Consider the following 23,520-nt stretch of genomic DNA (forward strand, 5'->3'; position numbering starts at 1 on the left):
ACCACTTATCTCAAGATATATTTACACAGCACTCCTGTGTGGCCTGATGCCTGGGTAACCTCCAGGGGGCACCAAAGAGCTGTTTCTATTTTTAGCACACAGGGGTGTAAGAACTCCTGGGTGCTCTGCTCTTCCCAGGCCATATAAATGCCAGTAGATGATTTCTGCTGCACAGCCTTCCTCGGTTCAACCCAGGGAGCTGGGGAACTGTATTACATTATCAGTAATTTGGCTCTGCCAAATCTAAGGATAAACATATCAAGATGTGAGAGCTTAAAAGAGTTGAATCAGGAGTTTCGGGCCTCAACGACAGATTCTCCTTGAGAAGCAAATGGTTGTGGCTGAGCCACCTCACACCACAGACAGTATCCAGATATGCAGAGCTGTCCATGTCAGCTGCAGAGAATATGCTGCCAGCCCACTGGACTAGGTTCTCTAGGTTCCCAGGCTCAAATGACATTTAAACTTCCTGAATTGATCTGAGAAGTAAACCAAGGATACAAGTGGTAAGGCAGCAGAATCACTGGTACAGGCAATTGCCCACAAACCACAGTGCGCAGTACAGAGCTGATTGTGCAGATGCTTATTGGGATGTATGCTCGTGAAAGAGACACCATTATGGTAAGAATGCCCACAGGCCAGAGTAAGCCTGGGATCATATTTTATTAAGATATCACTGCCCCCATGGTATTTCTTCTTGGGATAACAATGACCCACCCATGTGACTTACCTTCTCAAAGTCTCGAAGAGCCTGGGTCTGCACCCGAGGGGCTTTTTCAAATGCCCTCAGGTAATGTGTCTGTCCAGAGGGGACCTTCTCACCACTTCTCCAGGTCTGTGACTGTACTGGAGGGCCTCGATCTTTAGTGTCACTAAGAAAAGCTGCCAGTGAAAGAAAGAGAACAGAGGATGTTATATAATGGTGGCATTAGGATCATTTTAACCTCTATAACCCAGGGGAATTTGGTTTTTGCAAAATACAAACCAGTTCTTGGCCTCATGGAAACAGTTCATTCACAGTAGCCAGTGGTAGATCATACTAATAATGGTCCCCACCCAGCTAAACACACCAGTTAAGTCCATGCCCCTCTGCAGCTTGATGTTCCTGCTCCTCCATCAAGAAGTGTTGTTTGGCCCTGGCTGGTGTGGCTCAGTGGATTGAGCACCGGCCTGCGAATCAAAGGGTTGCCGGTTCAATTCCCAGCCTAGGGCGCATGCCTGGATTGCAGGCCAGGTCCCCAATGTGGGGGACACTCAAGAGGCAACCACGCATTGATGTTTCTCTCCCTTTCTTTCTCTCTCCCTCCACCTCTGTCTAAAAAAGAAGTGTTGTTTGTTTCTCCACCTCCTCCTGAATCTGGACTGGCCTAGTAACTTGCTCTGCGTTCAGGGACAAATGCAAAGAATTGCCCTTGCGAAGCCTTGCATTTCTGTCCTTACCTTCTTAGAACCCCAAGACCACCTTGCTGTGAAATAGCCCAGACCACCCTCCAGAGAAGGAAAGGTCATTCATCAAGGGGGAATGAATGTGCTCAGCCACCCACTGTCAGACACTTGAGTAAAAAGCATCTTGGACCCTCGCTCCCCGCAAGCTGCCAGAAGACTGCAGTTACCTGAGTGATCCCAGGTGGGACCAGCAGAAGAAGTGCCCAGTTTGCCAACACACAGAATTGTGAAAAACAATAAGTCACTTTTTTAAGCCCCAATTGGACAAATTTTTTCTTATATTTTAGGCTTAGAGATGGGCCATACCATCTCTAAGATGGTATGCTCTCTAAGAGTTTTGCCTTTGTCGCTCAAAGCAGGTACAGATAACACGTAACTGAACGAGCAGGTCTCCGTTGCTATAAAACTTTGTTTACAAAACTTGGCAATTGGCCCATGGGCTGTCATTTGCTGACCCCTGTTTTAAGCCACTACGTTTGTCACATGACAAAAGATAACTGAAATATTTTCTCTCTTTTTTTAAGTCAAGCTATTAGCTAAGGTTTTCTACATCTCTCTCTACAGAAAACCTTTCAGGTTATCATTTAGAAATAATAACAACTGTAACAACCAACATCTGTAACTGGCATTACAAGTTACAAAATAGTTTCCGTGAATTATTTCATTTATAAAGGTACTGCTTCTTAGGCAGATACATATATACCCAGGAATGCAGATGTTATTAATAATTACTTCTACTATTATATGGATCTTTGTTAATTTTAATAAAGGCATTTCTGCTGATTCAAAAGAAAACAAAAGAAGTGAAAAGAAAGAAAAAAGAAAGGAGTGTAGTCAAGGTCCCAAGAAGCACTTACGAGAAAGGGGCCCATACATCTCAGGGCGTCACAGCAGGAGGACGACAATAAAAACACTTCCCATTTACACAGCGCCCTTCAGTTCACCAAGCACTTTCAAGTACACCGTCTTATTCGACTCTTATACTAATCTTTTGTGGATTAATGTTGATGTTGTCAATTTTTTTCTAAATCTATTGAGATGTCATCGTATGATTTTTCCTTTTTTTTTTTCCTGTTAATATGAAGAAGTTACTTGGATTGACTTTTCTTTTTTAATGCAGAGCTAACTGGGCATTATTCAGATAAACCCCCCTTGGGCTGATACAGTATTCTTTTTATATATTGCTGGAACAGATTTGCTAATGTTTTGTTGGATTCTTTTTGCATCTACATTCATGAGAAATATTGGCCTGTTATTTTCTCTTCTTATAATGGCTTTGATTTTGATAGAATAGGTTCTGATTTTGGCATCATCAAATGAATTGGGTCTTGTTTAGTTCTCTATTTTCTCTAAGACTTTGTGTAAGACTGGTGTTATTTATTCCTTGTATATTTGATACAATGAAACCATTTGGGCCTGGAGTTTCTTTGTAGAAAGGTTTTAAGTTATTCAGTATTCTTTGAATACTTAGATAGTCAAAGAAATATGAATTCAATTTCATAATACTTTTTCAAAGAAATTCAATTCATATGTATGGAGGCTTCATATTTTCCATTTCTTCTTGTGTCACTTAAGGTAAATTGTGTTTTTAAACCAATTTGTCCATTCCATCTAAGTTTTTAAATTTACTACCATAAAGTTGTTGACAATATTCCCTTACTATCTTCTTTAATGTCTGGGGATCTGTATTGGCATCTCATTTTTCACCCTTAATATTGGCTGTTGTGCATCCTTTTTCATCTTGATAAGCCCTGCTAGGTTCTATCAATTTTATTAATCTTTTCAAAGAAGCAACTTCTGGCTTTGTTAACTTTCTCTATTGTTTTTCTCATTCTTTCTATGAAAGAGTAAAATAAATGAATAAATCGGTAACATTCAAAAAATTAAAAATAAAGTGAAAGTACTGCAACCAGTGAAGTAGACTGATGTAATCATTAAATCCATTTTATTAATGAGTAAATATAGGTTCAGAAAGTTGGTTTGACCAGAATTATATTTCTAAAAAGTGGCAGAACCAGGTCCTCCACGCAGCCTTCCCAACAGTATGCTAACACTATGTTGTTTTAGCATCAGAGGGGATTGTAACATATTTAAGAGTCAGGGGGGAACAGGCCAAGGGGCAGAGATGTCATCATTTCATTAATCAAAGGAAGTGTTGCCCTGGGAGAAGCCAGTGGAGGCAGAGCTGCTGCCTGCTTCACGCCCGCCTCTGAGCAGTAGCACTGCGGAAGGATGAGAAAGCAGGGCTCACCTGAAGCACAGTACACAGAGGGTCTCAGGATGAGGTGAGTGTGGGACTGTCGGTAGGACACATAGAAAAATACATCTTTTCTTGGCTGACAGAAGGAAACAACGAGCCTTTATTATTGAACTTTTTTTTTTTTAAGGCAGGAAGAATGACAGCATCACAATACAATGAGCTTCATAGACGGCATCAGGGCCAGTGAGAGCAGAATGGGCTCGGCGCGCTCCACGGAGGAAAACTTACCTAGACATGTGGGCAAAGGAGAGCCTGAGGAGCTGGAGGCAAAGTGTCAGCACATACTCTTTTTCTGTCCCGTCTTTGCCTTTTTATTCTTTTTTCTTTCCTTCTATCCTCCCTCCCTCTCTCCGTTCCTCCCTTGTCTATTCTTGTCTCCTTTGTCAAGGATTAACTAACCATCTATGCATGGGCACCAAAAAGCAAAGGCATCAGAAGCAAAAATAAACAAGTGGGACTACATCAAACCAAAAGCTTCTGCTCAGCAAGGAAAATGTCAACAGAAGGAAAAGGCAAACAATGGGATGGGAGAAGATTTCCCTTTCTCCCTCCTTCCCTCCCTCTTTCTCTTTCTTTCTGCAATCTTGCCAAAAGGAACACAAGAGAAAACTACCCAGATACTTCAACCAACCTCTAAAGCATTTTCTGCTCTAAAAAAAAAAAAAAGAAAAGGAAGGAAGAGGAGGATTCACTGTCCACTAACCTTGCCTGGTAGAGAAGAGGGGTAGAAAATAGGTTTATTGGAGCACAGCACAAATTAGAGATAAAGGTGGTCTATTTTCCATCTTCTATTGTCTTTGATTCAGCTTGTACAAAATAACTGTTATTCTGTTAATTGTATACCACTCTGTGATTACAAATTAATAATAATGTTGTACTTTTGTTGATACTCAGAGCATTTCTAAGTAAATGCAAATGTTTCAATTAAAAGAAATGAGAAAGAATTATTCCTTCCATATTTAGGTCAAGTTAAATAGGTTATTAAATAGAAGAAAATTTGATAAAACAGAACAACAATATATTAAAGTTAGGTTAGTGGGGTATGATGAAAAAAGAAGAGCTTTTGAAGCTTGGATATGAATCCTGACTACTTGCTAATTGTGGAAATTTAGTCAACTCTCTTAATTTTGCTTAACTTCATTGCTTCTGTAAAAATGGGCACAATAAGACTTACCTCACAGAGCTTTTATATGGATTAAGTAAAATAATAAATGAAAGCACTCGATCTAATATCTTGTCTGTACTATGCATTTTTTTCATTCCATTTTTGCCTCAGTCCTTCAATTTTTACCTCAAAACAGAGGATCTTAACGCTAAAATAGGTATGGAGGTCCTTGGAATCTTTAGATTTAACATACACAATTAAAAATCCTAATTTTAAGCCACGCTGAAGTCCTTAACACCTTCAAATTATAAATTTTTTCTACATTGTGTATATGAACCATCTGTGCTTCAAGGCTGGCATGAAAAACGCAAATCACTTAGCAAAGTAAAACCCTTAAATGATTAAGTTTTTGTGAAAAACTGTCCACAAAAGAGAGCTATCTTCACATTGGTTTTGTAATTTAGGTGGATCTATAGCTAATGTTAGGGCAGTAATGCTGTGATACTCCGATGAATACATAAATAATTATATTTACTGGGCACTTATTCCTTCATGAGCACTGGACGAAGAGCTCCTCCCACTTAATCTCACTTTGTAGACTGATACTGTTATTACACCCAGTCTAATGGTGTACTACAGTAAAGATTTCGTTTTAGTGGCAAAATCTATTTTAATCACTTTATAAGTGACTTAAATCTTGCAATTACAGAACCATTAAAAATATGAAGTGTCACACCAGTGTTTCAGTTATGAGTCACTGCCCTGTGCTGGGAACATGAGGAACTACATGCTACAGTGGTATGTTGGGAAATTCACAAAAAGTCTGAGGACGTTGCCATGATGAATTTAAAGAGTCCATGATTCAAGCCATCTATGACCAGCAGGAAACCAAGAATTTAACAAGACAAGGCCCACAGCTTCCTCACCTGCTGCGTGACTTCTTCTGGGTACCATCTCCCCATCATCCTCTGCAAAATAATCTCTGTAGAGAGAAACAAAGAATCAATGAGATAACCTCTCTACACGATCCCCAGTCCCTGGGGTAGCAAAACCCCTGTGCTCTGTTTTCATTGATCTCCCGCAAGTACTCACTGAACTCCTACTATGTATCAGGGATAGAGTTAAGTGCTGGAGACACAAAGACAAACCCCACAGGAAGGGCTGCCATCCTCAGTAAGGACACCTAGAGATGGCCACTCAGTAAACAGTTCCCTAAGTATTGACTTACCATATGGAAAACCCTATGAAGGAAAATGAAGAGTAAGTTAAACGGTAGAGAGACTCAGAGAAACTTAGAAAAGGGGACATTAAAACTGAGATGAAAAGAATGTCAACCAGATGAAAAATGGCAACAAAAGAGTATTTCATCATGAGGGAACAGTTCACAACCTGAGTCAGAAAGGAAATTGGCTTGTTAGAGGAACACAGAAAATCTGACTGTGACCAGATTTTGGCCTGGTAGGATGGGGTAAGGATATTGGATTTTTTGTGAAGGGCAATGGGCAACCACTGGAGAATTTTAAATGAGGGAGTGAATGGCAAGTGAGCAGATTTAGATTTTAGATAGATCTGGCTGCTGGGTGACACTGTGTGGAGGGAACAAGAGTGGATGGGAAAGCAAGAAACTGTGATGGTTTCAACCAAGCAAAAAGACAGTGGAGACAAAGAGAAGCAAAAAAAAAAACTCAAGATAGGTTTAGGAGGAGAATTAACATAGCAAACTCAGTGAGTCCTTTAATGAAAATGTTAAAAACACTAAAATTGAGTAGCAAGAGGGATCTACTCAACACAGTGAAGACCGCTGCCCTTAGCACCAAAGCGGGGGAAAAAATCTCAAAATGTGTTAACAAATGCTTGTCGAGCGCCTACGTCTTTAGGCACTGTTTTAAGCTCCACAAACATAGCAGTGAACTAAAATGCCTGCACTCATGGAACTCAGAGTCAGGGGAAACAAATAAGGAAAGTGTATCCCTCGCAACTGGGGACAAGTCCTTTAAAAAATTAAAGTAGGAAATGAGAATAGGGCAGTATGAGGGAAGGGGGGAGGGGGAAGCATTTCTCTGAAAAGCACTAAAGGTAGCCGTGGGGTATTTAGGGAAAGAGTCTTCTAAACAGAGAGAATCAAATGCAAAGGCTCCTAGGAAGGATGACACCAGAGCGTTTTGAAACAGCAAGGAGGCCAGTGTGGCTGCGCGGAGTGAGCCTGCTGTGAGTAGTAGGGGGTGAGGTCAGGGCTGTCGGGGGGAAGGCTGGGCCGGATCAGATTATACAGACTTTGGGGACCTTGAGAGGCATTTAGCCACTGGAGTCTGGTGAGTCGAGGCAAGAGATAAACTAAGCGATGCATTGTTTTAAAAGGGCCGGCTACTGTTTTGACAACAGACTGGCTGGGCGGGGAAGGCAGAAACTGAGAGGATTGCAATAATCCTACAATAAGATGCTTTCAACATTTAGCGTATTCCTTAAATCTTGGATACTCCCAGCTGGTTGTTCCAAAAATAATTCTGTAGACAGAGATTTAGAGGGCTTCTCTTTTTCACATCCAGAAGACATTTACAGGGAGGCAGAGGAGAGCCTGGCATTTGTTTAGAAATTGTTGATGTTCTGTCTTCTCTGCCTCGGGTCTGGATCTTGGCACAAATCTTTACTTTGTTAAGTTCCAGATGGATATGAAAGTACCAGAAAGGACACACTGGTCTACATACACCACCTGCCAAATCTTGATTACTCAAAAGCAGGTCGCCAGTTTGTAGTTCCTCGCAGGCCCCCATGCCTGCTTCCCTTTCCACTTCTCGTTAAACACTTTCCTTGAGAGTGAATAGTTAAGAGATGAATGCACTACTTGGATGCTGAAACTATCTGCCAGAACAATAGCTTGAAAAATTTGTGGGAAATAAAACTTATCTTAGCTGCTTCTAGCCCCGCGCTGGATGAATCCTTTTATGCCCAGCCCACAGACGCAGGCAGTCGCTGGGAGCGGGGTGATTCCCCAGGCAAAGTGCTGCCCATCCAACACGTTTTATTTGGTTATCACAAGGTTGACCCATTTCCAATTTCTCGTGGAAAATGAATGGGTCTGGCAATACTGGGGGCCTGCCTCCCTCTTGGGAACAACCTGCACGCTCCCCAGCCTTCCACAGCACCTCTCACTTCCTTTCTTTGTAGTCTCAACTCATGAACTCACCTGTGATACTTGCCGGGATCCTTATAGGTCTTGGAATTTATTATCCTGATGTTAGAGCAAGTACACACAGAATTTCATTTCTGCCCCGAATGGTGTGGTTCAGTGTATTAAGCATCATCCCACAAAACGAAAGGTCACCGGTTCGATTCCCAGTCAGAGCACATGCCTGGATTGCAGGCCAGTTCCCCATTGGGGGCATGTGGGAGGCAACCGATTGATGTTTTTCTCCCTCCCTTCCCTGCTCTCTAAAAATAAATAAATAAAATCTTTAAAAAATAAATAAAACATTTAAAATTTTTTCATTTCTGCTTTAAGACACCGTCTCAGGTAACTTATCAGCTTTAGTACACGATTCATTAATTTGTGATTATAAGCTACTAAATGGCTTATAAGTCACTTTTACCTATTCTGGGCTTCAGTCTCCTCAAATATTTGTAAAAGAAGTGCATGTATTTCTGCGATTCCTTGCAGTCATTATGCAATTCTATTCTAACAGATGCTTAAGCATGAAAACCCACTTTAATACTTTCCAAGGACCCAGGGAATTTCCAGACATGATCTCACTCAATCCTCCTTGCTTTGAAGAGTCCACATTCTAGATTGGGAGCCGGCGACAGCAAGGCCACACATATGGGCCCCACGAGATACCGCCCCTTCTCTACCCCACCTGCATCCACTCTGAGCTAGCTGCCTGCCCAGATGAATCAATAACTGAAAGGGTAGAGAGGTCACTTTGGATGAGTACCGAGTTAATGGGCTTATTGTAGTCTCAGGGGATTTTTTAAAAATCACTTTAACTCTATTAACAGCTCAAGTTCCCTCTTATTGCCAGAGAGTAGGGCTCATTCAGCTGCTCCAAGAGGTTGGTAAGGAATCCGATGCTCCCCCAGGGAAGGGGCTCATAGTGAAGAAACACAGGGTATATGTCTAGGGGATCGCAGTTTGTGACATCTGATAAACCAGAGTGCAAAAGGAATAGGGGTATGCGAGGGACAGGCTCCGAGCTTGCCCCCGACAGAGATACACACACACACACACACACACACACACACACACACACACACCCCCCCCCCCCCCCCCCGTAATATATGTTGGTAAATTCTCCCGTATTACCCAAGTCTGGGGAAAAAATCTTGTCATGTCCTTTGTCCCGGTTTCTCAGATTCAAGTGTTTCTAGATTTCTTTTCTTTCTTTCTTTCTTTCTTTTAACATGAGTCCATGAATGACTCATGCTCAGCTAGTATGTGGTTCACCAGGGCAGTTTGGCTCTCCTGCATCGATGTACATATATGATTTTTCCCCCAAGATGCTTTTTTACCCGAAATGTCGCTTTTCCTGTGTAAATGAACTACACTTCCCCCCAGTGAGCCTCATCCTTTTCTCCCTACCTCATCAATCTGTCAATACTGACACCAATTAAATAAAAGTACACTCATTAACTTTCACCAAGACATTCTTCTGCTTAATTTAAAAAAATGAAGCATTTTCCAAGTACATCCCACCCACCAGCTGTTCACCCACTTAATTTCTACATGGAATATTACCCACATTTTCATGACTTGCTGATAAATAGCTATGAAGACACTGGGCTCAAACAATACATCAACATTCAATATACCCTATTACTAGCTTTTCTTAGTTTTCCAGGATGATTAGGTTGAGAATATTCACAAAACAATTGCTCCTCTCAAAGCCATCTGCTATGCTCTGATACTCTGATGCTGTCAAATTGTGCTCTGATAATTTCTTCCAATAATTTTCTAAGTATGGTAGAAATATCACTTATGCCAGGAATATCCAAGGCACTCAATTTTGCTTTGCTTGAAAATCGCCACTGATACAGCTCCTTTCCAAAACTGGAGCAGCTTGCTGGGCCCACTAGCCGAGCGTCTTACAACACTGTGGGGAGGGGTGGAAACATAAGTCTTTCTACCTTAGCAAACGGTGACACCACAATGGAGCTTGCAAGGAGGTATATTCTATAAGGCATCCATAGTCCGTCCTTTGCAAACTGCATATTTGGTGTTGTTGCTTTGTTTTGGCCTGTTTAACTTGTGGACTGAGAAAAGCAATGCATCGTGACAATGGACTGTATTATTCACGAGCTATGGCAAAATGGTAATTGTACAACTTCACCATCACAAAGTAAACCAACCAACAAGCCTTTGAACAGTATGAGATATTAGTATCTCCATACCAAACCCACCCCAAAATATTTCCAAGGAGCTGTCGTCTGCCTAGGCCCTGCTACTTTTTTCCTTCTTAGTCTCACCTATTAAGACCATTAATCTAAGGCTATTTCTTGCCATATGAGTGTCCAAACTCCCAAAGGGGCGCTTATTTGTTCAGGCGCCTCCCCAGGGCGACCACGCATTGCGGTTGTTGGGTCACCACAGTCTGGTTCCCCTACTTGCCCGCTCACCACCACCCTGCCTCACACCTCTAGGCCTGGGGACAAAGGCCATCTCCCAGAAGCATTTTCTATCTTTCCAACTTCTTTTTATATGGTTTTCTTATTATAAACAAGATTTCAGAAGGAGGAAAAGCAATCTGCTACAACAGCACTTGGAGCAAAAAACAGGGCCTCTGAGTGTTGCTTTTAGGGTTTTCCGTTCCATTTCACGAACATTCCTTGTGGAGTTGCTTATGTGGCAAGCCCCGGTAATATAAAAGTAAACAAGAAATATACGCCATCATCCAGGTGCTCAGAGTCTACAGGGGAGGAAGCTAGGATTCAACAAAGGAATAATTATTAGAATAATGAGACTCAAAAGGGATTTCAGAGCAGCAACGAGATGGCAGCCAAATTTGTCCTGATTGGTGGAGGAGCGCTCTAGGAAATCTACAGAGAACACAGAACATGGAAGCTAGGCCTTGAAGGGTGGGTATGAATACAGGAGAAAACATGACAAATGTTCCAAAATAGGGTGTATTCTGGACCTTCATTGTGCTCCTCCCCCTGAGTAAGCACAGGCTACTCCTCAGGACCCCTTCCAACTGCCTTTATACCTCCCCCTCTCCTCAACCCTTCCTCCCCCAAACCCGATCCCTCAGGTGGGGGTACTGAGGAGAGTCCCAGGGGAAATCATTTCTTCATTTGCACTTCCCTCCTCAAACACTATAGCTTTGCCTAACTACTTAGAACCCCCAAAGATGACTTAAAATAATGTCAGTATTTGCTCTATCATAAAAATGCCTATAGGCACAGACTCTCAGAGAATCTAGAGAAGTGAAAAAGCAGGGGGTTTAGGATGGTATAATTCTTATAAAATGACGAACCATATTTTGATTTAATTTACATTGCTTTTCTAATAAGCCCCCTGATGAAAGATGAAATAGGTAAGGGATTAGGCTCAGTGTGGCCTTCTCGAACAGTGGGGGTTATGTGGTATGACGGGAAGATCGCTGAAGTCCGCTGTTTTGGGGGGCCCCCTGGTATTAGGCACTGAACCAAACACACAATCTCTCTTAATTCCCATATTCCTAAAGCTCACTTGACATCAGTTGCTAGATTCTGGTTCAGATGAAAAAAGTCTTTCTAATGTTCTAGGAGCTATCTTTCAAATTTCGAATTTGTATCCACACTCAACCCTTGCAGATATAAAAGGGCCTGCAGGAGATGGAGAGCCACGGCCTGCTCTCTTCAATATGCAGAGCTCTGGCTCTGAGTATTTTTAAATGGCAGGGTTTCACACATACTGCCCACGTAGAAACAAAGACAGTAACAGGTAACAACCTCCGGACTGCCTGAGCATAACTTTACAGCTCAACACGTTTTATTACGCTGGAGTTTTCCTCAACACTAAGCGTGAATTAAATGACCAGCACCATTATGCAGATAACCACCCAGACTGCCGCCATAGCTTATGGAGCGCCCAGTATGTTCCAGGCAGCATCTCATTCAATCCTCACAAAATCCTGTAAAATAGGCACTGTCACTTCAGTTTTACAGATGAGGAAACAAGAGGCCCAGAAGGATAAAGTAATTTGCCCAAGATTATGCAGCTATTTGGCTCATTGGTTCAGACATTTGAAAACGGATCTGTTCGACTCCAAACCTTTACTCTGCCCTGTCCACCCTATTTGCACCCACGTATTTACTGGGTAAATGAGCCTCCTTTGTACCTGCCTTGACTCCAGGGAAATGGCCCCTGAGAAAGCGAGGTGAGATGAAGGGTGGGCAGTGGTGCTGTGGGAGGGAGATGGCATTTAGATTCAAATCGTGACACAAATTTGTTTCTTGGGACACTGACTCATTTCTGAAGGGCACGGCTCACACTTGAGTATGTGAGGACTGGTATAAGCAGATGCCATGTGATGAATGATTAAATTCCTAAAAGGGAAGTGGCAAGTATGACTTTTTATATAGGTCCTGGCCTCAAAAGTGAGCCATCCATTATCTTATACGTCCCCATCGCTACCCAAATTCCTCCAAATATTCACACCTTCTTTGAACCCCTTCTGGGATAAAACTTGTCATTGTCCCTAACAGACAAAGGGAGCAAAATGATAGGCAGAAGAAGTGATGAAAATACACACAAGTAAAATGGGAAAGAGCATTAGAGAACAAACTCTGAGATTTCTCCTCACATCTTTTTTTTTCTCTTGCCAGCAGAGACACTGAGTATGTATGTCCTATGTTCCAAATATTGCCAGATAACCCCCATTTGGCACCATACTTGCAAAAACATACATTCAAATGCAAATAGGGTGGAAGTCACAGATGCAGAGCACAAGACTGTTACATAATAAATGCAGTAAGATTATAATTTTTTCTAACCTCAAGACCCATCATTATAAAATTGCAAGCCAGGGTGCTTAATTGGCAGAGCCCCTCTGACAAGGCATCGCTCGCGAGCCTCCCTCTGCCCACTGACTACGTGGGGGCTGACTTGGCACTGCCACAGTAACATCCGGTTTTCTCCAGTACAGGCTGCAATTTCCACCCTTCACTCAACAGCATCTATTCACTGGGACTGACTTGGCCTATCAAGCTCCGGGAGGCAGTTTTTCTGGACTGCTCAGTCCTCAACAGATACAGGGAGCTACAAGCAACACTGTGCATCTGCAACAACTTCGAGTTATATGACCTATTTGGCTCCTGCACTGTCTTCATCCTAAAAGGAACTAATTTTGCTATTATCCATCAAGATTCAGAAAAATCACTTACTACTGTACTTTTGACCTAAGAGGTTATCAGACATCCAAATATCTAATAAATTCTCCTCCCTGACCCCTGAAATCAGCCAAGACACTAATATCACTCTTTTAAAAGAGACTTGAAAATAATATGCTTTGGGTTCAGTCCCATCACCCAGGGATGGTTCATGGGCTCTCTACTCACTTTTAAAATTTATCTTGTGCTTTTTGCTCCTGGTCCTGGCAATGCATTCTGTACTCCTCAGTTTTCGTTAGCAACCACTACTCACAAAGCACTGGGGTATGATGAGGCAATGGGCTCAGGTTAGCTCAGAGCCCAACATCAAACATCAAAAGACAGGGGACCGCTGTGGGAAGCAGTATGGAGATCCCTCAAAAAACTAAAATGGATCTGCCTTTTGACTCAGCGACCCCACATCTGGCAATATATCCAAAGGAACCCAAAACACTAATTTGAAAGAACATGAGCACCCTATGTTCATTGCAGCATTATTTACAATTGCCAAGATATCAAAGCAGCCCAAATGTCCATCAGTAGATGAGTGGATAAAACAACTATGGGACAATTTACACAATGGAATACTACTCAGTTGTAAAAAAAGAAGAAGAAGAAGAAGAAGAAGAAGAAGAAGAAGGAAGAAGAAGAAAAAGAAGAAGAAAATTTTACCCTTTGTGACAGCATAGATGGACTTACGCTAAGTGAAATATGCCAGTCAGAGAAAAAGAAATACCATATGATTTCACTCATATGTGGAATAATGAACAAATTTAACTAACAAGCAAAAGAGAGACAGACTCACAGACAGAGAGCAGGATGACAGCTAGGAGGGGTGGAAGTTAGGAGGTGGAGGGATGGAGCAAAAAGGAAAAAGGAGTCATGGACACAGACAACAGTGTGGTGACTGTGAGGTGGGGTGGGGGTATAAGGGGACTAAACGGTAATGGAAAAGAATAAATAAAAAACGAGAGATAGGTGACTTTTTCTTTCCCACCTTCATCTTCTTATTCATATTATCTTTTATTGTTTCCTTTCTTAGTAACATCTATGTCTAATGATTGAAAAGGAATTACATGCTTCTTCTAGAAAATCTGGAAAGGAGAAAGGTATATAGAGAAAAATATAAATAATTTTAAAATGCTACCACCTAAATGCACATTAATAAAGACTTTTATGTATTTACTTTTACTTCTCTTCAGTTCACACATCTGTGTGAATTCAACAAAATAGAAGTAACACCGAACAAACTTTTGTATCTTGATTTTATATTATAGAAATCAAAGGTTTTGAGACATGCATTTTTCAGGGAAAAGGGAGAATCAAGGAGGAGGCAGGTGAGTGAAGGAGGAGAAAGTGTTACCATTACACCTCTGCCAGAGAGTAGAAAGAATGAATTTAGAATCTTTCTTCTCAGTATGGTTTTATAATATACTAAAACAGAGCTTAGAGCATCCTAGAGGATAATAAAATTGACTGAGGTTTACACCAATGGTGGGAATTGTTGAAGCGGCTAGAGATTCTAAAGCAGCAATGAGAACAATTCAAATAGCTGCCTCAGAAGCCAGCGCTCAGTAGGGAGGCGAACGAAGAGCCAAAAGCCTAGGAGTTCTGGAAAAGTGGAGGGATCAGGGTAAGTTGTACGGTACACTGAATGTTCAGAAAGAATGAAGAGATGGGGGACTTGACCTTGTGGTCAGGGAATATAATTTTAGAGTTAAGAATCATAGGGCTGGGGAATTTGGAGTGAAGATGAGCTACAAAGAATGGCTGTGCTTATGGTGCACTGAAGGGAATTAGAGGTGAGGAACTGCTGAGGTCAAGGTGCAACAGAAACATCCATTCATGCCTGGAGATCCTTATATAATGACAGCACCTTGGAGGCAGGATTTTTGTATCATTCCCTGTTATCCACCCACCATTTAAGAAGTCTAGATCATAACAGGAATATAATGTACTTTTCTTAAACAAATAATGGTAATTTGAATGCATAGTGGCATCAAGCTCCCATAACCTTCTGTATCCATTCCATAATGAGACACCTACCAAACAGATATTCAGATGAGCCGTGCAGAGAACGTCCTCTTGCAAAGCTCTTAACTGAAGATCTGATGAGTGCTAGAAGCAACATAAGATACTGAAGACTTAGAGATAAAAGGCAGTCCTTTGTTCCAATAATCTTCGCGTATGAAAAATACCGAGTAAAACAACTAGCTGCCCGCTGAAATGAAGAAGGCAGAGTGTGCTCTCACTATAGAAAACACCCAGGACTAGGTTCCAAAAATAATTCCAAAAGGAGATAACGCTGAAACTAACATCTGAAGGACAAAGTTATCCTAGCAAAGGCAAGGCCAGGTGTGTAGGTGGGAACAACCGGTATATTGAGGCCCACTCATAATAATTTTAGCTCAGGGTAGAAAAAGCCTGACACTCTGCAGCCAGCTCCCTCAGTGTGCCGGCTGTGATGCTGCTCCCGCGGTGCCGATGCTCTGCAAACCTCAAAGTAAATTAATCCACAGAAGAGTCCTTCCAATCCAACTCAGTTCCAAACTTCACATGTCATCACTTGGTAAACATACATGTAACCTGATATAAAAGCATATATTGACTTAGTTTTAAAGCAGCATATAAAGGGTGATGTCCATAATCCTATAACCAAATACAGCAACTACTGTTTTTCTCTCTTTGGAAAAGACATCCTAACATGTATGCATAATTTTAATGTAAATTATATCCACTTTTATTTTCTTGTATTAAAGTTTTCTCTTTACTTCAGGAAACACTTTAAGAGGGTAACAGAGATAATAGCAACAGTGAGGCATTTTACCCCAGAGAGAAGTAAAAGCTGGGATTATTACTATGATTCACCGAGGACATCCTATATCCTCGTATGCTGCTCTATGTCAGCGTGTGTACCTCCATTTCCCTTTCTGCAAATAGGGACTCAGGTTTTGAAAAAGATATTTAAGTTGAATGTAATACTTTCTATATTAGTATATGATTCTAAACTCTAAGTAAAATGCAATGCATTTTTCAAGAACTAGAAGTGTGACACAGTTATTCTACTTTGAACCTTTACCATTCAAAAATAAACCTATGAAAGAAGATGTTTTATGTACCTAGGTGTTTATCAAAAATATATAATAGTTAAAAATTTGAAACCTAAAGGCCTTAATATAGGGGAATGAGTAAGTCAAGTATTATTTTTCCACATGACATGCTATTATTTTTCCACATGACATGCTATTCTACATTTAGAATAACAACATTCCACATTATGAAATGGAAAATAAATATGTTCTTCAATTGTGTGAAATTTCAGAATTTATTCAATTTTCTTGGTCAATCAATATTTTCTACATATCAGCGGTTATTGCTTCTTTATACCCCTTCCACTTCAGACATGGTAAGAACACACCTCTTCCTTACTTGGCCTTGAAATCAAGCGAGAAAGAAGTTTCTGCAGAGTTGAACAAGCAGAAAAGGACTGGAAATAATGAGACTGATTAAGAGAGAATATATTAGAAACTATTTAAGTGCTATGAAAACACAAGTTGTTATAATTATTATTATAATAAATAGTCAATGACTAATGAAGTGCTTCGGCTATGAGAAAAAAAAATAAAATTCAGATCATGCTCATCTTGCTGACCACAGAAGTCAGAAGATGTTCTGAGACAGAGGAAAACAAGTCTTCAGTGCATTTAAATGTTTTAAAATAGAATTGGATAGAGCCACCTTGGGTCATCATGACACCTCTTTTATTCTGGACTTTCTTCTAAGTTTAAATGTTATTTGAATTTTTGCCAGAGACAACTTGTGGAATGTTCTGAGCCTGATTTGGAATTTTATTTATAAAATAAGGTCAATTTCAATAGGAGTAGAGAGTGTCCCAGGGCATCCACCAAATGAATGGGCCTCCACAGCCTTGAATAAATTATCCCTGAGTCACCCAGAAAGGAGAGGGCGCTGTGATGAAGGGGAGTCAGCCAACCTATCCTTTCAGAGACAAACACAACCCCTAACCAGTCTTCTGATATTTTAAATCCAGCCACAACATGTAAACTGAAAGAAGGCGGGGGATGGGGGATCTCATCTAGTCTAGTATGTGGGAATTCAGTGGGGGTGAAATTCCTCAAGCCAAAACCTAAGTATGAGCCTACTTAAATCAGATCAGAAGTTGATCAGAGCTGTAAAGGTGGAGATATTCCTTCATCAAATGCAGAAAATAAATTTCTAAAAGTGCTGAATTAAGTAGGAATTGAATGCCCAAAGATCTCTCAATAGTATAATTTTTAAAAGGGACATTTTCTTAATATGCAAAGGAGCAACACCACAGGAAGCAAAAGTATGAAAATCAATGAGATCTTCAAGTGCCAATGCTTATTTCACCTCCCTGGCCTCAGCTGCCACCCCTGTAAAAGGGGGAAATGCCATCTCTGGCTTCACTATGCATTAGTGAACAGACTTTGCCAACTCACCGTGAATTCAAAGAGAGACAAATGCCATTGCTTCCTCTTGATTAAGAGTTAATACTAAGCAGGGGGGAAAAATGCAAATACTCTTTATCAAAGAGAATCACTTAAGTGCAATATAACAGCATCTTGTCTTATTTGAAGGCTATACATTTTGGCTATGAGGGAAAGGAAAAATGAAATCAAAATTCTTAAATTGTGAGACCAAACTACTATTTTTCTGAGACATTACTGCCCTTCTCCAAATTTGCACACAACAGGCAAATACAATCAATGCTTTCATTTTTATTAAATCAAATTAGAGGTTAATATAAAACAAAACAAAACAGACTAATTAATTTGTTCTTCTTTCCTAAACTTCAGTCTTAATAGGTAATCCCAAATATTTCAAGCTCACTTTTTTCTTTTTAGTTAGTAGTTCAGGGAAATTGTATGAGGTTCATATATGATTCATCTGACTTTTATTCAGCTTTCCCATATCCTAGAAACAAGAACATTTCCACCTAACTAAAAAGGGAAGAGAATTAGTAATGACTTGTCCAGCATTTAACAGTGTGGTAGGCTGAACAGTGGCCCTCCAAAGAGGTCCACATGTCTAATATCTGGAACCTGTGAACATGCTACTCTATTCGGCAAAAGGAACTTTCAGATGGGATTAAGGATTTTGAGGTGGCGAGATTATCCTGGATCCGTTCTGTTGGGCCCAATTAACCACAAGGGTCCTTGTAAGACATAAACAGGAGAGTACGAATGAGAGGAGGAAATGAGATGAACAGAGGCTGGAGGTGCCAATTCTGGAAAGGGGCCACGAGCCAAGGAACGTGGAAAGCCTCCAGGGGCTAGAAAAGGCAAGGAACAAACACAGTCCTGCTGACACCTTAATTTTAGCCAGAAGACCCATATTCAGCCTTCTGACCTCCAGAATTGCAAGATAATAAATTTGTGTGTTTTAAGTCACTAAGTTTGTGGTAATTTGTGACAGCCTCAGAAAAAACTAATACAAACAGGGACTGAAATACCCACACGGTTCTAAGGAGTTGGTAGTCCAGGTAGATGAACACATGGGCGCGTGGGTGGTTCAGTGGTAGAATTCTCGCCTGCCACACAGATAGATGAACACTAACAATGAAGAGCAGTAGAAACTATTTGTCTGATTGGTACTAGACTTACAAAGTGGGCAAAGCTATCCTCATCACCAGGTTCCTCATCATTTCCATTAGCTTACTTCTTTGGCAACTCCTAACCTACCCATGGATATCAGTTTGATTAGTGACCAAACCAGCCTTTTTGTAAGGTGTATGTATTCTTGTGGAATTTGTTATTCCAGAACCAACCATGCTCTCCCCCAATGATTTGACCAAAGAGCCTGCCAACAGTCAGGCAAGACTCTTGGGGAAAAAAATGCTCCCACAGATTTGCAGCAGGGAAGACGCATAGAGCTGGTGGTAGGGGATATTTAACTTAAGAGAACTCAAATACTCAGCACCTTGACCTTTTGACCTTTTCTGGAAGACTAATCAAGATAAAGAGTATGTAGGCTCACGTGAAGAACCACTCTGAGAAGTGGGGGTCAGGGGAGGAGGTCTTTCCAGAGGCCTTATCTTAAACTTATTCACAAGCTTAAGAGTAATCAGGTTAAGCCGCCAGATTCAGAACCCATTGAGAAACTGAGCCACCTGCAAGATTCATTTCAAACAAAGCAATTAAGAGCATAGTCTTTGGAATTATGTATTTTGCCATGTATAATGTGCACTTTTCCCCCAACTTTTTGAGGGGGAAAAATAAGGATGCGCATTACACATGAGTATAACAATTATTCACCACGGATATAACAATCCTGCATACAATGCACAAAAAACGTGGGTGCGCATTATACACAGCAAAATATGGTAGGTAGTTCCAGGCTGTATTTCTTCCTCAGCTGTGTGCATTGCCTGGGGATATTATTTAATATCTCTAAAGTTCAATTTTCTTGTCCTAAAAAATGAGAATAATAACATTTACCTTATACCTCATAGGGTTGTGAGGATTAGGTAATATAAAGTACTGCCTGAAACGGGATTAACACAGAAGCTAATGAATGCGAGCTTAATAAGTGGTAGCTTTGTAGCTCATTTTTATTCTTTGAATTCTCCAAGCTGTGCTGCCTCACTGTGCTCCCACAGCAGCCAATGCTCATGTCTGCCTTAGCCTCTATCAGAATCATAGGCAATGAGCAAGTAAAACCCTCAAAAGCAGAAACCAGCCTCATTCATTGTCTTGCCTTTAGCATTTAGCACAGTGTCTCATCTGTACTGGGCTCTCGCATTTTAAATAATGAACCGATCTTAGCTGTGAGTAAGGAAGTATCTGAGACATCAGTTACCATATATGATCATAGGATTTTTCCATGTGTGACCCATTAGGTGGTGAAATTTAGTGAGTCACGCCAGCATTTTTTTAAAGAAAAATAACAGGGTAGAGAAGGTCAGAGTACAAAACACATAGTAAAGTTAAGTACTGTTACATGAAACTGCTTTTTTAAATCTTCACCCAAAGACATGCTTCCATTGACTTTGAGAGGGGGGAAGGGAGAGAGAGAGAAACATCTATGTGAGAGAGAAACATTGATTGGTCGCCTCCCATATTTGACCCACAACCTAGGCATGTGCCCTGACCAGGAACTGAACACACTCCAACCTCATTTGAGTCAAGAGTACAGAGCTACATGAAACCCTGTTTCATTTAAGTATGGGAGTGTACTTGGTTACAATGTAAAATATATTTCTTATTGAAATTCTTATTGAAATATATTTTCAATATATTTGAAAGGGTAAGGGTAAAAAAAAAAGTGGGAGTGTTCTGACTGTTTCACCGCACCAATATTTGGTATTTTCTGCCTTTTTCATTTCAGCCCTTCTGATAGTGGTGTGTAGCATTGTGGTTCTAATTTGCATTTCCCTGATGACCAGTGATGTGGATCACCTCACTGTGTCCCTGCCCTCTTGAGATCCTCTTTATAAGCACTTTAGAAAACTACTTGGCAGTATCTAATAAAGTTGAACATGCATTTCTATTACCCAGAAATTCTACTATGTATTACCCAACAGAAGTATGTATACACATTCACCAAAAAACATGTACAGAAATGTTCATAGCAACACCATTCATAATAGCCCCAAACTAGAAATTTCCCAAATGCTCAGAAGAACAAAATGGATAAATAAATTTGACATATTTATGCACAATAGAATCCTACACAGGAGCAAAAATGAATGAACTACTACCACTATGCACAACAAAGTCAAAGAATCCACAAGCATAAGATTGGGTGAATGAAGTCAGGCACGAAAGAGTACCCAGCGGATAATTTCAGTTAGAAAAAGTTCAAAACCAGGCAAAACTAATCTACAGTGTTAAAAACTGGGATAATGGTTATCCTTAAGGTCACAAGGGCATCAGGCGTGCCAGCAATGTTCTCTTTCTTCTTTACAGGCATACTCAGTTTGTGTAATTAGCTGGCCTAGAAACATGTCATTTGTGGTTTGTCTAAATTATCTCTGAATTTGTCTGAAATTGTTATATCTAAATATAAAGTTCAAAAAAATTAATAATTTTTTTTCAGTGTGAAAAACAGAGGGCAAGAATCCCTGATACACTCTCATTACCATCAAGCGCTCATCACACCTTTGCCTTGCCAACTCCAGGGTCAATGATCTATTTGCTGCCCGGCTAGGTCGCTTGTTAGAAAGTTTCTTCTTTACATTCAGCCTTAACTTGTCTTCCCACAACTTGCTCCAACTGGTTGTTCTGTCCTCCTAACAGATTCCAAATAAATCTACTCTCTCTCCAAATATTTGAAGGGAGCTACCCATATAACCCGCTCCCCAAGTCTTCACTTCTCCGGACTAAAGAACCCCAGGACCCCAATCACCCAGCAAGCTAGGGTTTTCAGTGTCTCTTGGTCCCTTGATTGCATTCCTTTCATCTAGTGATGCCCAGAACAGAGCACAGCCCCCAGGGGACACCTGAGAAGAGCAGAAAAGAGCAAAAAGCGGAATCATCAGCTGTAAGCCTAGAGAGTGTGTTTCTCATCAGCACACCCTAAGCTTCCATTTGCCCTTTCTTTAAAATTCACATTACACAGTTCACTCCTGTTGAACAATCAGCTAAACACCTCCAGGTCTTTTAAACAGTTACGGTGAAGCCCACCTTTACTCCTCTGGTTGTCCAGCCTCAGAGCTCTCTTATGACTCAGAACACTCTTTGGCCCCATTCCAACTCTCCGAAGCCAAGTGTTGGAGATGGAGGAACATCTGTTATGGAAACACCTCTGTATACAGTTCCTCCTCCTGCCCTTCCACTGAAAAAAGAAAATGAAGTCTTCGTCTCAACACCTTCTCTTACCCCGGAGTGAGTTCCATTTTAAAGTATATTTGGGGGATGGAGAAAAAACGATTTCACCAAGCATCTCCAAAATATGACATTAAAGCAGGCTGTTGCCCTGGTCTCTTTCTCTTTCCTCTCCTAAAGTCAGCTTCGGCGGAGACTCTGGAGAGGAGCATCGCTGGGCTCCGCTCCCTCAGCCCCTGCCTTTGTGTGCCTGATTCCTGGAGGGTGAGGTTCAGAAGGAAACGTGGCAGGGTGAGAAGGCAATGTGACATTTCCCAAGGTATCTGAATTCAAAGGTATTTCTCAAGAGAGACCTGCGGGAACCCCTCTCATCTGTGGAACAAGGAAAAGACAGAAAGACATTTCTACAAAACTCCCAGGCAGCCTCCTGGGTATTTTTAACCTCAAGACTAGGCGGAGGAGGGTCCTTAAGCAAGGAAGCATCAGCGAGCCGAACATGTGCAGGCGGACCAAGAGAAGTGGGCTGGGAATTAGGGAGGGCGAGGCGACGAAAAAGAGAAGCTGTCCAAGGCCCCTAGTGGCGAGCGGCGACCTCTCCCTAAAGACTCGGGGATGGGGGTGGGGGGGAGGAAGACCAAATCCAGGATGCGGCAGGACGCAGAGCTCACCTACCTTGTCCACGTCTGCTCCATTTTCCAGGCGCTGTCCTCTCTCTCGGGGAGCTCCTCAGCCAGGAGTGGAAGCAGCCTGGGAAAACGAGAAGCCTGGCCCACGAATCTCCAGTGCAAAGAGCGGCAGCCCCTTCCTCCCCAGCTCCCTCCTTCTGTGTCCGCGAAGAGCGAGCTCTGCTCCCTGCTCTTTTATTAAACCCGGTTTGACGTGGCCAAACCTCCAGCTAACGGTGCGAGGGGCACAAGGGAGGGACTGTTCTCAGTAGGAAGCTGGACGCGGAGCAGAGCGGAGCAGCGCCCGGAGCTGTTTTGGGAGCCGTGGCCAGAGGCAGCGCAGGCTGAGACACGACTGGCTGGCACGAGTGGCTCGGGACCAGCTGAGCTGTCAACCGCGAGAGGAGGCGGGGCTCCGGCTGCCAGAGTGCAGGGGCTGAGCCCGTCCAGGTTACACGCCGCCTGAACACACCCTCCAGCCTTCCCGGCCTTGATGACCGTGGAGGAAGGGCAGAGGGCTTAGCGAACACCGCACCAAGCCCTCTGTGCCTCGCCCACCCCACTAAGGAGCTTTGGAAAAACCAGCCAACTGTTGGGAGAATTTAGAGAGAAGGTCCTCTTGTGCTCACCCCACCCACAGGTACTCCGGCGCCAGAGCTGGAGTGTGGGAAGGTTTTAGGCCCAATCCTGGTTGAATGTACATGCACACACTAGATGGTCATAGGACGAGATGCTATTTTCCTAGATGTCTGACATGCAGTCTCACTATTAATTTGGGGACAGGAACCTTCCTCAGGAAGGGAGGCATCCTTAGGAAACCTTACAGTCTTTTGAGCTGTCTCTGTCTCACACGCCCTGGTTTCATGGTACTCTGTTTCTCTGGGTTTCAGTTCCTCA

General features: G+C 41.8%; 1 protein-coding gene across 8 annotated transcripts in view; it reads right to left on the reverse strand.

Annotated features, from left to right (window-relative positions):
- LOC129063685 (myomegalin) overlaps window positions 1–22,972 on the reverse strand; it is a 161,291-nt gene extending 138,319 nt beyond the window's left edge. For 7 of the 8 annotated variants that reach the window (XM_054564750.1, XM_054564740.1, XM_054564741.1 and 4 more), the window contains exons 1-3: window positions 22,631–22,972; window positions 5,738–5,793; window positions 731–882 (exon numbers count right to left, since the gene is read on the reverse strand). In XM_054564750.1, the coding sequence (XP_054420725.1) occupies window positions 731–882; window positions 5,738–5,793; window positions 22,631–22,650 (228 nt within the window). In that variant the 5' untranslated portion in view covers window positions 22,651–22,972. The remainder of the gene's footprint in view (window positions 1–730; window positions 883–5,737; window positions 5,794–22,630) is intronic. The other variant, XM_054564746.1, reaches the window with a different exon arrangement.
- Between the last annotated feature and the right edge of the window lie 548 nt (window positions 22,973–23,520).

This window comes from Pteronotus mesoamericanus, unplaced genomic scaffold (genome assembly GCF_021234165.1).
Source record: "Pteronotus mesoamericanus isolate MK-2021 breed Mesoamerican mustached bat unplaced genomic scaffold, CSHL_Meso_final scaffold_99, whole genome shotgun sequence".
In the NCBI taxonomy this organism is placed as follows: Eukaryota; Metazoa; Chordata; class Mammalia; order Chiroptera; family Mormoopidae; genus Pteronotus; species Pteronotus mesoamericanus.